This window comes from Lactuca serriola, chromosome 4 (genome assembly GCF_051521515.1).
Source record: "Lactuca serriola cultivar US96UC23 chromosome 4, Lser_US96UC23_V15, whole genome shotgun sequence".
In the NCBI taxonomy this organism is placed as follows: domain Eukaryota; kingdom Viridiplantae; phylum Streptophyta; class Magnoliopsida; order Asterales; family Asteraceae; genus Lactuca; species Lactuca serriola.
The window spans coordinates 391,992,550-392,009,770 of record NC_136411.1 but is presented as its reverse complement, the minus strand read 5'-3'; the positions used below and the strand labels follow the sequence as shown (position 1 = coordinate 392,009,770).

The following is a 17,221-nucleotide window of genomic DNA, read 5'->3' as shown; positions in this document are numbered from 1 at the left end:
AACTGAAATTACACCAGGAAGATATTAGATAATCCACATATCATAATGGGGAACCAAATCCCAACGAAGCCCTAGGAATTGTGACTTCCTTGTTACACATACGGGTCCTATGCTTTCCATAGTACATGCCTATACCACCTTCCATACCTACCCGTATTTGTCTCATGGAAAATCAAAACGTCCTAACAATACTCATAAGCATAGCTGAACACTCAATCCCCACTCCCTAGAGGAAAAGCTAAACATCTCACGACTGGCCGACTGAACCCACATGACTCATCAATGAAACTTCCACCAACCCCGCAACACTCGTGTATGCTAGCCATATATAACACTGGACCCTATAGATATTTGAATATCTGATCCTACCCTAATCCCTTCATCAAACAAGAACAGGAAATAAGGCCAGACCACACATTCTCAGGCTATAAGATCTTAGTTATATATAACCATGATGCATACACTAAGCAACTATATTAATGATGTCAATTCCATAAAAGCAAGGCCCTAGGCTATCAGGCATCATATAATCAGGAAATTCTAACATGTAATTCCTGTAGATCCCTAGCTTATCACTAGCATGATATTCTAACATATCATAATATCAAATAACATTATGATATTTTGAGGACTACTTACTGGCTCTGGCTGATCATACACATTGCATCCTCCTTGATAGTTTTGAAAATTGTTTGAAAACCATTTTAAAATCTTTTTCCCTAGTTTGAGATTGGATTCACACTAATGTTCCTCTAATTTACTTAAACCTAGACTCTGATACCAACTTGCAACACTCATAAAAATACATGAAAATTTAAACTTTATTAATCAACCAAAAATCATAGTTGTTTACGTTTTAGTTTTCAAAACAAGTTTAAACATCAGAGAAATCCCAAAATCACGAAACAAAACATGAGGATGTGCACAATCATGCCTTCACCTTCCCACGATCCTCTGAGGTACCTGAAATATAATCCAAAACTATAAGCCCCAAGCTTAGTGAGTTGTCCAAAAATACCAATACATAGCAAATAATACATATATAATAATAGCATGCAATGGGTCTACAACTAACATATTGGATTACCCCTAAGCCTACAACATAATTCTGACTTACCCTTGGCTCACAACTTATGTCTGACTTGCTCCCCGACTTGGTCAGTCATCAGACTAAATACTACTGAGCCCTCAGTACGAGTTTGGCATGCCCCTACCGACCCTCAACTCGTATCTGGAATGCTCATGAGCCCTCAGTATGAGTTTGGCATGCCCTCCATGGCCCGCAACTCATATCTTGTATGCTCCAGGGTTTGTTGGTTATAGCACAGAGCAATACAACCTCAACCCAACCCACACAATATGTCGATGTATAACAGATAACATCATATACAGGTAAACATGCAGTATCACAGGTAGTCCTATGGATCTACTAGACTAACATATCAAGAATAGCAAAACAATACTAGCATGCATATCTATCCTATACTCGGCATATCAACAATTTCAGGTTATCAAACCAAAGGGACGACCTTGGTGCCTTCGACCCGAAAGTACAGTGAGGAAAACTCACCTCACAAGTAGTACATAACTGATAAGGTCTGACTCCGAATCTCATCTCTCGACTCGCATGCCTACAACCACCATGTGATCAATCTCATCAAAATCCCAAACTACCCAAATTGCCCTCAAAGTCAAACTTGGTCAACCATGGTCAAAGTTAGAGTCAATGGTCAAGGTCAACAATCCATGTTGACCTAACTCGTTGAGTACACCAATGAACTCGTCGAGTTTCTATAGTACTTAGAAGGTCGAGAAAACCCTAGCCAACTCATCGAGTTGGCTGGAAAACTCGCCGAGTTTTCCCCATCTTAACACATTTAGTCCTTTTATCAAATCTAAGGCTTCTAAATGTAGATCTAATACCCTGGAGCTGGAACACCACGTAAAGTTGCCAACTTTACGCTCATGCACGCCAAAAAGAAGCTATAAAACTCATTAAATGCTTAATAAAGGACTTAATGCATGGATGCGGCCTAGAACCTAATAAAGCTTGCAACTTTAAGCCAAATGAGGCCATAAAATGGCCAGATCTAAAGTGACAACCAATAAAATAGTCAACTCCTTGAACAACCTGACAATGCGCCAATAATCATAATAAAACTTCAAAGAAGAGATCTAAGAAATAAAGAAGCAAGGGAAAGACTGCAACAAATGAGGAGGTTCTGGATCTATAGTCTTCCTTTCAAACTAGACACCTCAAACTTCAAGGCTCCTTCAAAAGAGTACCAAAAATCAACTCTCCAAGCTCTTCACAAGCTCACACACTCAACTTTGGAAGATGATACACAAAATTAGGGTTTCTGGACAGAGGAGACTGGTAAGGAGGCTATCCAAGGGACTTAAGGCCTTTAAATAGGGTGCAACACCCTAAAAATTAGGTTTTCCTTCTCAGCTGCCAACTCGCCGAGTTGAGGCACCCCGACTTGCCGAGTTGGTTCATTAATATCCGCGGCCAAAAGTCACCTCAACACGCCGAGTTGAGGCTTCTAACTCGTCGAGTTCCCAAGAAATAACATGTTTAAAGAATCAAATCTCATACTTGAGGATTAGGGTGTTACAAAAAGCTTGAAACTTGCTCATTAGTTTCATAGATCTTATTAATCTTCATATTTGTCACTTTTTGGTCACTTTAGTGCATAAAGTCAAGATCTTGAAAGTTTATGGCCTTGTTATGGATAAAGTTGAAAAATTTATCCATCTAAACATCATATTGATTCAGATATGACGGTTGGAGACTTGGACTTAATAGATTAGGTTGAGAAATATGCATTTTTGGTCCCTTTGAAACTTAAATACTAGCTCTTAGTTGTTTAGACCATCCTAATGGATGAACTTGGAAACTTTATCCATTATGGAGTTTCTAAGAACCATAAAAAATGAGATCTTTGTCCTTATATCGCTTCCATGTAAGAGTCGTGATGTCTTAATGGATTATTAAGTTAGGGTTTTAGCTTTTAGGCTTTGTCTAGCCATGGAAAGTCATAAAGGCGAAAACTTTATGACTTAGAATGATGTTATGTGTCTAGATCTGAGTTTGGATGAGAGGTCATTAAGGAATAAGTTCTTAATATGAAGTTTTGGATTTAGAAGGAGTACGCTAGGCATACTAATAGGTACGCTGCGCGTACTGGGTTAGAGTCCCATGGTTTTGGATGAGATGCGACTACGCCCAATGTAGTAGCTGAGTAGGCTGTGCGTACTCAACCAACTTGACCTTCCCTTGAATTTTTTACTTGTTGACTTTTAACTTTGACTTGGGGTTTAACAAAGTTTTACTTAGGGACATTTTGGGTATTTTGAGTAGTAGTTTGGGACTAGGTTATTGTTTGTTGTATAGGTGACCTGTAGAGTCAACCGTTAGAGCTGTGATCTCTTCATCTATCTTTTCAGACTCTGAGGTGAGTTTTCCTCATTGTATTTGTGGGTCGAAGGCACCAATGCCAACCCACTGGTTGATATATCTTGGTATATTGGATTGATGTTATGCTGGTTATATGATAGATTGGTAGATATGTATGATTACCTGTGTTCACTGAGCATGTGTTAGATTGATGGATCTGTATGATTACTTGTATTTGCTAGTTATTGATTGTTATTGTATATATCTACATGTTATGGTTTGTTGGGCTGAGGCGATTCTGCTTTGTGCTGAAGGCTAAGATATTTGGGGCGGTCGAGATAGATTGTAGGCAGGCGAGGCGATCCAGTCAGGCCGAGGGCCTGAAGAACGGTCCAGATAGACTGAAGGCCTACAAGGTGGTCCAGTCAGACTGAAGGCTCATACATGCATGGTTTTATCTGTAATAGTTGTGTGTGGTATTTTGGAAAAACTCACTAAGTCTTGACTTACAATGTAAGTTTTATGTTTCATGTACTTCAGATTATAATATATTTTTAAGGGTATATATTATATTAATCATTTTTTTATTATATTTTTTACGTTATGAAACACAAAAATATTATGTAGCATGCTTAATTGGTAAAATCTTTTGGGACTAAATCTTCATACTCTAATCTTTCTCTTTTAATAAATAAATCTGCAATATACCACATATCATCCTCTAAAAGAATTGCTTTGGCTTTCTTTACCACCACGCCTTTTCCTCCACTAATAAAAACCCTAAAATATTTTGTATTCATAAAGGTCCGATTTTATACGGTAAATATATGAAATTATAAGAAACGAATTAGTTCTTGTGTTTTTCTTCCAATAATCCGATTTTTTAGTTTGTTATTCATTTTCTTTAAGTTTCCTATGTACGAAGACTCGCATAAATGTCTTTCAGTATGTATTTGAAATAGTGATGTAGATTTAGCTAAGAATCGTTGAATACATAAACCTTTATGTCAATCTTTGTTTTCTTTTATTGAATCTTTTTTTGTTTTAATGTTTTCAGTAGGTCACTAAGTAGTTGTTTTGGTGACCAATTAGGGCTATTGTTTCTTGTAATTGGTTTCGTGAGAGCATGATGCTCTAGAGTGGTATAGTTTGGTCACTTGAACTAGGGGTGTGAAATGGTGTGGTTTGGTGCGGTTTAGAGTCAAAACTGCAAACTGCACCGTATATGCGGTTTGAATATTTTAGAAACCACAAACCGCACCACAAATGTTCAAAACCGCGTTATGCGGTCCGGTTTGATGCGGGCGGTTTATGCGGTTTGGTTGCGGTTTGTGCGGTTTGATGAGTTGTTCAACATTAAATTTATCAAAAAACCAAAAAACTGACCCGGTTAAAAAAATTGATTGCTTTTATTTTATAAAAACAAATACAATTTTCAAGTTAAATAGTTTTTAATAAATTGTGATTCATGCTACTATAGTTTTGTAGGTGTCACTGTTATTGCTTTATATTGCCGTTATAGTTGCTATATTCTTGTAAACTGTAAGATCTTGATTTAATAGTGATTTAATGTTACGTTATAGATATTTGATTATTGTAAGAAATATATTTAAATACATCGTTTCTAAATCGTGATTTGAAGTTATAACAAAGTAAAGAAAAAAAAGTATATATATATATATATATAACATGCGGTGCTGTGCGGTTTGAACCGCGATTTTATAAATACAAACCGCAAACCACACCGCATAGTGCGGTTTGATAAAATGACGAACCGCAAACCGCATTACGAAATTCTAAACCGCATTATGCGGTGCGGTTTGGTGCGATGCGGACGGTTTGTGCGGTTTTTTGCACACCCTAACTTGAACTCATCTTTGTTGAGAAGGTAAATTTCCTAATTGCCCATGCATCGTCTAAATTTTTCTTCACAATATTTATAATTTTTTGGGTATGTTTTCTTATCAAGTAGCTAGGTAATGATTCCAAATTTCTACTTAAAAGAACACTACTCTTATTTTCAAACCATTTTATGCATTACAATAAAATAATGATCGATACAGTTACAGATAAAATATCAAACTTTGTTTAAAAATAATTGTGTGTAAAGCTATGATTATTGATTATGATTTTTAAAGTTATTTAATTTTTAGTTTTTATTTTGACAAACGGTGCACCTAGTAAGTAAAAATATAGGTTTTGAGAGATAGATGATGGCTTTAATGTTAGAAGGTATGAGTTTAACAAGTAATAATGTCTAATATTATTAATCGTTTATCATATTCGTAATCATTTGCATATTAACCATTAATACTTATGAACATCGATTCTTTAGAGCATCAGCAATAACTTGACGGATTAGTTAATAATAAAACTGTGGAAATAAATATAAAATGATAAACCACGAGTAAATCATATATGATCAAAAAAATTAGATATATCTTACCAGATGTGGGAGAATTCGCGGAAAGTTATCCGAAGTATAACAACATATAAGTTGTTTTAAATAAAATTCTACAATCACATTAATAATATAGTTTTATAATCATAATTGTTAGATCATGTATTTTGAATTGTTACCAAATACATGGCACTAAAATATTTCACCATATCCTTTAAAAAATTTCAATTTAGTTATCGTATATATTAGAAGAAACCAAAAAATCATATATAATACCACAGAGACAAAAAAAAAATATATGAATCACAATGAATACCGAGCAAATAATAAGAGTCTTGTCATATTAAAAATCTTAGAATAAGTATCCCAAAGTCAAAAACCAAAACTTTAAAACATTCAAAATCTCAAAACCTAATTAACATCCAAACCACTTCAAAACCCTAAAAATCCAAAATCTTTCAAAACCTAAAAATCCAAACCCCTTCAAAACCCTAAAACTCCAAAATCTTTCGGAAACCTAAAAATCCAAACCCCTTCAAAAACCTAAAAATCCAAACCTAAATTTACATTATATCAAAAGGGTACCAAGGTCCTTCAAACAGCAAATGTAATGTCTATACATCTTTTCAAGCCATCTGTACTTCAGTTGCCGGCGTTTTGCTCTTCCTTGGAGTTGTTCGCCAGAAAATTGCATATAAAACAAGCTGCACAAACCCAGAAAGAGCCCCAATACCATTCGCAATCTGCAATTTCAAAATACAAAATTTAGCATTTACGATTGAATTAATTTCTAGTTTATTGGATGAAGAAGATTAATTGAAAACATTTAACAGATTAATTAATTACCAGAATGAACCAATCCCATTTAAGAAGAGCATAAGTGGTCCAGCAACAACCATTTAAGAACGCAGCTAATGAAAGATAGAATGGCATGTATTCGACGCTCTTTGTTTTTATTACTTTCCACTGTTGTTTTTTCAAAATAAATGAAATCAATCAGAAATATTGAATTACTCATGATTCAAATAGATAAAAGAGAAGGGAGATCAACATACCATGATAGTTAGAGGGGAAGTGTACATCCCGATTCCGAATACAATACAGAAAATCCCAATGAAAGTTGATCTGGCATCATGGGTATGGAACAATCCTAAATCCAAACCTGCAATAACACCAAGGCCAACAAGCTCGGCTGCTAAAAACCCGAATATCTTTTTCTGCAGAAGAAGAATATGTATAAGAAAGTTTAGATATGCGATAAAAAAATTTATAAAGAAGTACTGAAAACGTATGACTATTATTGCCATATAAGAGGAATGAAAACGTACCCTATGACTATTATTGCCATATAAGAGGAATGAACTGAGATATATGAGCTCCAATGCAAGCCCTATGGCGTTAATGGTGATGACAAGAGTGCTATCTGGATGATTGATAGGTAAGCCATAGAAGATCCATAGCAAACAGTTCATGACACAGGCGATGTAAGGATCTGGTGAGAATTCCTCTACTGATTTGTTCTTGAAGATCCTCCATATCGTAGGCCTATGATTTACCAGTTTTGATTACATGATATGATCACAAGTTTTGATTACATGATATCACAATATAGAAAAAGTAACAAATTTAGGTGTATAGTCATAATGAAAAGGAGCTTACGAGGGAGAGATAAACAGGCCGAAAGAGATGACATTCCCTATAGAAGAGAAAGAAAGTTATGAACACGAATTAGTGTTGATTATTGAATAGCAAAGAGAAAGAATATATGTAGAAGAAACAAATTAAAATTTGAAATCGGTTTAACAGATGAATAATCCTAGTAGCTATATAGGAAGAATTATTTCATCCGTTTCAAACTAAGAACAAGTTGATTGTACAGTATAACAGATTGATAAAAACGGAAGAAACAGCAAAAAGGAATATTAGTTTTTCTTTTACTATCATTTTTCAAAAATGCTATCGTCAACCTAATTCACATCACATCATGTTGATCGATTAACAGTTTCAGATCAGTAAAAGGTAAAGAGTTTAATAAACTATCAATTTTACAAACTATTTCTAGTTATCTAACTAAATCAAAACGTGAAATCTCGAAACATGCGTTTTTAATGTCGGTTTCAGAACATAAACATATGCATTTTTAAGAAACGACAGTCAAAAAATCTAAATCTATATCAAAATGCTCCACATACATATAACGTATATGTAGGAACGATTAATAGATCCACCATGAAATAACCGATCGAGCAGTTAATTGGACATAAAGATAAAAAAAACGAAACGTACCAATGATTCCAACAATCGTGCGTATCTCATCATTATTCATCACCATCTTTGAAATCCAAACGAAGAAGATTAAGAAAAAGTGAGAAATGATTATTGATGAATGAATTCAGCGCAGCATGGAAAGGATGTTATATATAAGCGCCAATCCGAGTTCTACTTTAATCGGATAACATCTTAGTCCCCCAAAATACTACTATGATTCAGTTTAAAAATACAAAATTATCCATTAGTTTATCCTTTTAATAACTAGACTAGATAACAACCTATAAATACGGATTACAAAATTGTATATCCTCAAAAAAAATTTAAATTTTAGAGTATAAAAGGTAAATTATTTTTAATTAATTTTAATTTGGAGTTGAACTTCTAAAATCATAACTAAAACCACAATATTTTTTAATCAGATAACATCTTCGTCCCGTAAAAGTGATACTATTACTCAGTTTAAAAATACAACATTATCTATTATTTTTTCCTTTTAATAACTAGACTAGATAACAACCTTAAATACGGATTACATAATTCTTTATCCTCAAAAAAATTAAAATTTTAGAGTCTAAAAGCTTTTTTTTTTGAAAAAAAGATAAATTATTTTTGATAATTTTAACTTGGAGTTCAACTTCTAAAATCATAACTAAAACCACAATATTTTTTAAAATTGATACTTTTAGATATTCCATATAACATAAAACACCACAAGAAATCTCACCTTTAATTAGCTGACACCACTTTTTTGCAGCAATGCATGCTTTAGCAGCGACATCAGACCGGACCACTGCTAAAGATGTCATCTCTAATATATATCTTTGATTGGCTATCTGTATGACAGTGAAAAATGAATCTTGGCCCTATGTTTGTTTGTTGATCAAACAAGTAGGGTTTAACTTTGTCCATATGTAATAGCAGCGATACCGTCACCGCTAGTACAAAAAAAACCATGAATAATTCCCTTCAATGAGTTGCCGCTATTACCTCTTTGTCGCTACTAATGTTTAGTCCCTTTAGTTCGTCCCCCGTCCCATAACTAGGTGTGCTCCCATTTGTTTTCCCCTTTTGATTTCTCCGGTGATTCTCTGATTTCCACCCTCACCAGCTTCTCCAGTAGTGTTGTTAAAATTCTCTGCTTGTTGGATTCAGGTGAGTCTTTTCACTGTACTATGTAGGACACTAGGTGTCATGTTATGCGAGATTAGCTTTCTAACTTTTGCATGAAAGATTGTGGTTGGACCACAACACATATGTGAAATACCGTGGTTGGATCACAACACCAATATAAAAGATTATGGTTGGATCATATCATTTTCATGAAAGACTATGGTTAGATCATCGTAGGAAAGACTATAGTTGGACTGTAGCAACAGAAGTAATTGTCAGACTATGATTGGATCATACCATTCACATTAATATGTGGTTGGATCACATCACCTCTATAAAAACTATGGTTAGATCACATCACATATATGAAAAACTGTAGTTGGATAACAACACATATATGAAAGACTACGGTCGGATCACAACACATAAATGAAAGACTATGATTGGATCATAGTAGGAAAGAATGTGATTGGACTGTAACAACATAAATGACTGCCAGACTATGGTTGGATCATAGCATTCACATTGGTATGTGGTATCTTGGGGAACTCACTAATCTTTGTGCTTACAGTTTTCGATTTAAAATATTTCAGGTGCATCTGGTGGCAAATGGAAGGGGCAACTTGATTGTATATCATCCATTCGAGATTTCACATTTTATGAATTTTGTTTATTACTCTGATAACTAGTTGTAGGATTTGAACTCATGTATTAAACATATTTTATTTGGTATGAAACTTGAGTTGGTTTTGAAATAAAAAAAATTACTCTATTTTTTTGGGATGTTTACAAGTTAGCATCACAACCTTGGTTTGAGGGATTCAGGTTAGCACTGGGTGCATCTAAACTCAAACTAAGGACTGAAGGATTTCATTACAAAAAAGTTTTCTGAAAAGTTTTTACAAAAGAAAAGGATATGATGTGTGCAATCAGTCAAAGCTAAAGTAAGTGATTCCCAGAATATCCGTATATGTTGATGTGTTATATGTGTTGTAGTATGATATGCATTATCAAAGTTAGAATAAGGATCTACTTAGGATTTTAGGGTAGAATGCCTGCTGAAGAGAGATGCCTTTTGTGTCTGTAATGTGAGTTGCTAGAGATACGTGATAACGTGTAGGCTAAGGATCTTTTAGCAATTGCATGTTAGAATTATTTGATCTTTATGATTCCTTGGTGCATGATCGATTTGCTGCGCGAATGTTGTTTATTTTGTACTAACTGAAACCTATCCTGATATTAGCTAACTGTTAAGATAATGCGTTAGGTTACATGCCATAAAGATTAAATAGTTTTAGAATGCTTAATTTTGCTCTATATGTGTAGCTATTGTTTGAGTCTAACTGTTATAGAGCAAGATATTTCAATCGAAACACTATTTCACTACTAGAAAAATAGCCTTTTACGACGCGCAAATTACGACACTCATTAATATATGTTACGCAAACGAGAGTGACATTAAAAAAGTGTCATCTCTTCAGAAAATTTAAGGATTTAGGTCACGCATTATTGCGTGCCTTTAAATTAGTGTCAAAAGAAAAAAAATTAAAAACACGGAGGGCGCTGTACCTTAAATGCGCGCCCTCTATATGTGTCGCTTTATAATTTTAATGAACGCGCGTTCCTTAGTTACAAGCGGGAAAAGAAAAGCCAAAAAATTAGAAAAGCCCGCTACCCTCCCTGCCCTAAGCATTTTCACGCATCTTTCATTCTCCTCACACTGTTGTGCAACCTCTCAATCAAAGATCGAAGGTTACGATTTCATCTCCATCTCTCGACTTCATCATCTCAATCAAGAAAAAGGGCTTCTGATTTCCATTCATCTACTTCATCGTTGCTGTAATTTCACCTTCTTCATCTCTCTGCTGTTATTGAGAATACTCGCCAATAGTTTTCTTGCACTATTCCTTGACCTGCTTCTTTGAACACAAAAATCTTCTCCGGTCTTCCTCCGCCTCCCTACATCTAGTGTTTCTTGCTTCTTTCTCTTGCACTCTAACCGTCGCCAGTGATTCTTCCCCATTCATTGACATCGATCAAGGCTCATTTACTTCTACCCACTGGAACCACTATATCTCCCACTCGATGTTGAAATTTTCAGAAAAAGCCCTAATTCAGTATTATACTCTCAAGTCTCAATATTAGAATGCAAATATTGATTCTCGTTTGTTTCTTATTCCCCACAGATAAATCGAAAAAGGGGAATTAGAATGACGAAGGTAGCGGGAGTTTTGGTCCGGTGGTCGTGGTTCATCTATCGAGAAAGGAAGATGGGAACGCAAGCAGCCATGGTGGCTCGATGATGGAAATCTGTAACAACCCGAAATTTCATGTCACTTCTTGTACCACAACTTGTAATCCAATCCGATCAACCAAACGTCATTTTTAATTTCGTTTCCAATTTCGCCATTTTATTAAGTCATTAGTTTATATTGACCTAAAATGACTTAATGGGTTTCTTAATAAGTTTAGAAATCACTTTAACACCCCACTTTAGTGATCGGGATAATTATAGAATCGGCCATATCAAGTCACGACAATTTGGTCGGGTATGACCAAAAGCCTCACTTAACGTCAGTATCGGGTAAAATTCCGTCGTGTCCAATTCCCAAACACTATATAAAGTGTTTTAAGACTTCATTTGAAGCCTTTGGCCAATCTCTCACTAAACTTTCACAACCTCTCTCCTCAACCCAAAATCAAGGTCCAAAACAAAGAATTAAGGCTTGAAATCAAAGAGGTAACACCCCTAACTTGTTATTCAACCTCTTTAGCCTTCAATTTAGTGTTTAGTTTGTGATTTGGGACCAAGAACATGAGTTTACGGCCAAGGAACTAGCTTGGGCTGTAAACTCCTATCAATGGGGTTTTTAAGCCCTAAAACCCTCTCCTAAGCAATGTTAGACATTAGTAATGGCTTAATGACTTAATGGAAGGGACTTACAACAATTAAAACCTTGATTTTAAGTGACAAAAGTGAGTTTACAGCCAAGACACATTCTTGGGCCGTAAACTCATATTCAAAGGGTTTTTGAGCCAATTAACCCTTCCAAATCATAGTTGGGACTTAGATATGACTTGTGGGACATTGGTTTTAGCATCTAAACACCTTAAACATAATTTTTGGGGGACAAAAGAGAGTTTACGGCCAAGACATATTCTTGGGCCGTAAACTCCTCTTAAAAGGGGATTTAATGCCTTAAAACATGTCCAAATGCTTTGAAACTCAACCAATGGCGTTGTGGTAAAATCTAGATGCATCTAAAAATAGTTTAAGGATTTAAAACATATCAAAAGTGTCATTTATAGGAGTTTACGGCCTAGGAACACACCCTTGGCCGTAAACTCATAAAACCATGTTAATGATGCATCAAATACACTCAAATGGCTTGTATAAATTTCTAGAATCACATGTGATTGTTTTAAGCATCAAAAACTATCTTCTTTATGGGTAAAGGAGAGTTTACGGCCTTAGAACATACCTCTAGGCCGTAAACTCCAAAAAGTGTGTTAAATGGTGTTCTAAATTCATTTCAAGGCTTGGAAAATTAACTAAAATCACATGTGATTGTCCTTTGTAGCTTAAACTAACCATTCTTGGCCATGGGTGAGTTTACGGCCGTAAACTCTAAGAGTATGGCCGTAAACTCATGTTTAAATGTTGTAAATTCATTCCAAGTGTCCCAAGGCATTTTAGATAATTCATTCTAGCAATCCCCATGTCCATTTAAACCCTTAAACCATCAAAATCACACCAACATGAGTTTACGACCGTAAACTCATGTGTGGGTGTGTTTTGTGGTTGTAAACTCATTTAAATGTTTACTTAAGGAGAGTAAACCCAAGTACCAAGTCCCTAGTGCCATTACACGTCCGAAGATGTCACCCGGGTCACTCCAAACGCTCATTTTGAGGTGTTTAACCTCGTTGGAGTGTAATGTTCCATATGATTAGTGAATGTATCCCTAATAGTATATATATGGACATTATTTCATTTTACATAGGGACATCGCGAGTAATCAAACCCCGAACCAACGTCTAGTATCCAAAACCGACACGTTTCCGAGTCCGGTGAGTTCATACCCCTACCTTTTTCACTGTTTTTCACTGTTTTCAGGGGGGGAACACAAGCAAAGTACAAGGGTTTTCTTGTACTCAAAACTTATTTTCGTGTGTGTGTTTCACATTCCATATGCTTTTAATACTGATATACGTAACTGATAACCAGTAGAACATATAGCTCACTTAAACATTTATTTGTGAAATGAATTTTATAAACGGTTATGTTTTATATATTTCACAAATGGTTTCTACATTTTATCAGTTAAAAGCATGACATTATAACATATGAATAATATAATTCGTACACTGTCTTGTCCTCGGTAACATTCCACAGAGATACGCGAATGGAGGATTATCCTATTATTACTAGTAAATTTGTTATTTCGTATGATTGGAGACACGTCCTCGGCAAACACTCCACAGAGATACGCGAGTGGAGGACTACACCCGTAACCAGAATCTCTGGGATTTAGAGAGCGTGACTTGAGTGTATAGATCTATACGGGGCTGACTACCCCACACCTGGCTGCTAGCTACAGCCGAACCGAAATGGTTCAAGGGTGACGAAAGTCATAAGGATTGTGGACTACTTATTGCCACAGGTTCAGTCTTTAGTATGGTTATGGAACTCGCAACTAGAATAACAGAGATTTACTAATAGTAATAATGAATCACATATTACATTTTACAGATAACCAGGATTCAGTTTACATCTTTTACATCTTTTACATCTTTTACATCTTTTACATATGATAACCAACCTTCAGGAAGGTATGGGACCTTCCTGGGAAATCTTGTACACAACCAGGTCTAACAGAATACATCTTTTATATTGAAAACCAACATACAGGAAAGCATGGGGCATTCCTGGGTAACATACACATAATCAGAAACGAGTAACCAACTGAATAACATTACATCTTTTACAATAACTACCCTTCAGGAGAGTATGGGACTTTCCTGGGAATACACTGATACATTAAAGATATAAAACAATGAATTGGATAACTAAACCATACTTTACTTTTATGAAACAACAACCAACTTTTAAGAAAATATGGGATTTTCTTGGTGTGTGTTACATTTTCAGAAACAGAAAGGAAACATAAACTTTTTCACAAAACTGCTTATGAACTCACCAACATTATGCTGATTTTCAAACTGCTTGTGTTCTCAGGTCAAAGATAGTACAGGTACCCGAAGACTTACTTGGTTCAGGATCGTGTGCGTGCAAGGCTCGTTCATTTTGATTATGTCTATATTATGTATCACAACTGTATAAACTGTGTCTTTTGAAACAAATTGTAAAACTTTTAATATGTAATGTAATGTTTGTTTCACTTTACTTACTATGTACATTGGATTTGATACTCAACGTGGAGTCAACCCCGGAAATGTTTCCGCCTTCGGTTTTCGGGGTGTGACAAAATCAATCGAGAAAGGGGAAGCACCTCTGGTGCGGGATCGATTTGACAAAAGGAGAAGGGAGAAGCAGCGACGCTTCTCTTGTCTGCCACAGCTTAGGGGGGGGGGGGAGGTGCTCCGGCGGTCTCCTTGGATGTTCTTTCTTGAACCTCACAGGTCGTATTCTTTCTTAGATTTAATGCTTTCCATGAATCTTTTTTGGTGATTGAAGGTAAACGGATGAGATCGATTGATATATATTATCATGTTTCTATTTCCTACTTAGCATCTGAGATTGGTTAATTTCTTTGCTTGAAAGATGGGAGAGATGAAGAAATTAACTGGTGGAAGAAGGGAAGATAAAATACGTAGGATTATCATAAGCTTCGGCTTCAACCATTAGAAGAGCCCATGCTGTGCACCCGATAACTGTTGTTCAACTAGAGTGGTCTTTATGGTCCAGGGATGTGGAAGATCAAATTGTTCCTACTTGCAGGTTATCATTATTCGATTTTTTTTTAGTTTAAAGGCTAAATAATATAATATTTTAAACACTATATATAATCGTTTTGATCATGAATTGATAAACTAATAAAAGGATTCAAATTTGTATCCCTGCTTTTTATCAGAGAACTTGGCATTGGAATTGTGGCGTACAATCCTCTAGGACGTAGATTTCTTTCATTGGGTCCGAAGATGGCTGAGAATTTGGCAGAGGGCGATTTTCGTCAGGTCTGCATAAAACAAATTGAATCAAATTCTTTATCAGTTATAATATAAAATCATTAAACTGAGTTTGAGCTTGTGTTTATATATATACTTGCTCTTTTTGTAGAATCTACCAAGGTTCCTACCTGAGAATCTTGAGAATAATAAAATGTTGTACGAACGAGTTAGTGCGATTGCAGTAAAGAAAGGGTGCACTCCATCACAAATAGCATTGGCGTGGGTTCACCACCAGAGGAAAGATGTTATACCCATACCAGGAACCACTAAAATTGAAAACCTTCAGCAAAACATTGGAGCTTTATCTATGAAACTAACACCACAAGACATGGCTGAACTTGAATCTTCACTGGGTAATTTCTTGTCCTTCCTAACTCCCAAGTCTTAGTTATGAACATGCTTATGGATGTTTGTTTGGAGATTTTCATTTTCTTATCAACCACAAGTGATAACTTTGCACATATAATGGAATGGATCTATGTCCCTTCTGAAACTCTACAGTTGATTACTTTTATCTTCAATGATTAACAAAAATATTGTGCTCTATGATTTCCTAGGGATTGTTCATCCCGGCCATAGAAGGACAAGGCACTGAGGAATAAAAAATAGAAATGGTTGCCATTGGCCCAAAAGATGCAAATTATTGGTTTTTATGAACAAACATAACTTGGTCATTGATCCAATGTTCAAGGTCTTGAAACAACTGCAGCATTTGATCCCCAAACGGACGAGTTTGTCCTTCACAGTCCTACTTTAACTTCAAGCAAAGCAAGTAACATGAAATGGATTGTTCTTATATAAAGATCCCCCCTTTTCTGTTTGTTTTTCCACTTTTTGATATTTTTTCGTATTTTCTAATTCAACTTTGTTTCCACTCTCTTAATCTTTTCTTTCGTGGTGGCCTGGTGGATTGGGGAAAGTGTCAAGATCTCATCTACAACACCACTAATAATATTCAAAGGCTGACTATCCAATAATATTTTGGCCCTGGTGATAAGTTGCTTGTTCCATCTTTAGCTGCAGCAAGGGCAGGGAAATCAAAGGTAATCTGAAATTCGATTATATAAGTTTTTAATGAGTCTCTATTTAATTGAAACTGATTTTAATTTTTACATTCTTTGGTTGATTTTTGGATTACTAGTTTATTATAGGGGATGGAACAAACATGTATGATTTCACATATGTTGAGAATGTTGCACATGCTCATGTATGTGCTGAAAGAGCTCTAGCTTCAGATGGATCTGCCTCAAAGAGAGCTGCAGGAGAGGTAATTTAAATAAACCTTTTTAATTTTACTTGAGACAATATAATATATGGAGTTTTTATTATTTTTTAAATTTCCAGGCTTACTTTATAACGAATATGGAACCAATAAAATTTTGGGAGTTCATGTCACTTATTCTTGTTGGGCTTGGGTTTGAATGGTATATTCTTGATTTTTGGTTTGTTTTCAAGGTAAGATTAAAGCTCCACTTTGTCTTTATTTCTGATTTTATGTAGTTTGCAGGCCAAGAATCAAGATTCCTGCATCTATTGCAATAATCTTTATTTATTTTTATTTTTTAATGTGTTTGGAATTGGATTAGTTATGATGCTTTGACCTAACTCTAACTTATATATTGTTTTGGTAAGCTCTAGATTCCAAAAATGAAAGCTGTCAGTGACACTAAAGACCTTAAAGAAGACCTTAATTATCAAGAAACGTAGGATGATATGACAATCAATGTATGTGTTATAATTCATATGGATAGCGATTTTACTTTTCATGTCATTGTTATTTATTTCTTTTTTTGTTTGCAGTTTCTTGCAAAAACTTTGGATGTTGTTCAAGACATTGATTGGGCCAT

The 17,221-nt window shown here is 35.2% G+C and overlaps 1 protein-coding gene and 1 long non-coding RNA gene across 2 annotated transcripts; one reads left to right on the top strand and one right to left on the bottom strand.

Moving 5' to 3' along the window:
* Positions 1-6,272: 6,272 nt before the first annotated feature.
* On the bottom strand, positions 6,273-8,232 carry LOC145100815 (bidirectional sugar transporter SWEET6a-like). Its single transcript, XM_079037943.1, has 6 exons — positions 8,088-8,232; positions 7,461-7,497; positions 7,130-7,346; positions 6,857-7,018; positions 6,648-6,767; positions 6,273-6,544 (listed from the first exon to the last, which is right to left on the bottom strand). Exons 1-6 carry the CDS (start codon positions 8,131-8,133, stop codon positions 6,428-6,430), a joined length of 699 nt encoding a protein of 232 aa, XP_078894069.1. The 5' UTR covers positions 8,134-8,232; the 3' UTR covers positions 6,273-6,427.
* Positions 8,233-16,390: 8,158 nt separating this feature from the next.
* LOC145100814 (uncharacterized) lies at positions 16,391-16,780 on the top strand. The gene is made up of 3 exons (XR_013705262.1): positions 16,391-16,417; positions 16,516-16,641; positions 16,719-16,780. It is a non-coding gene; the product is annotated as an uncharacterized LOC145100814 (long non-coding RNA).
* The last annotated feature ends 441 nt before the right edge of the window (positions 16,781-17,221 follow it).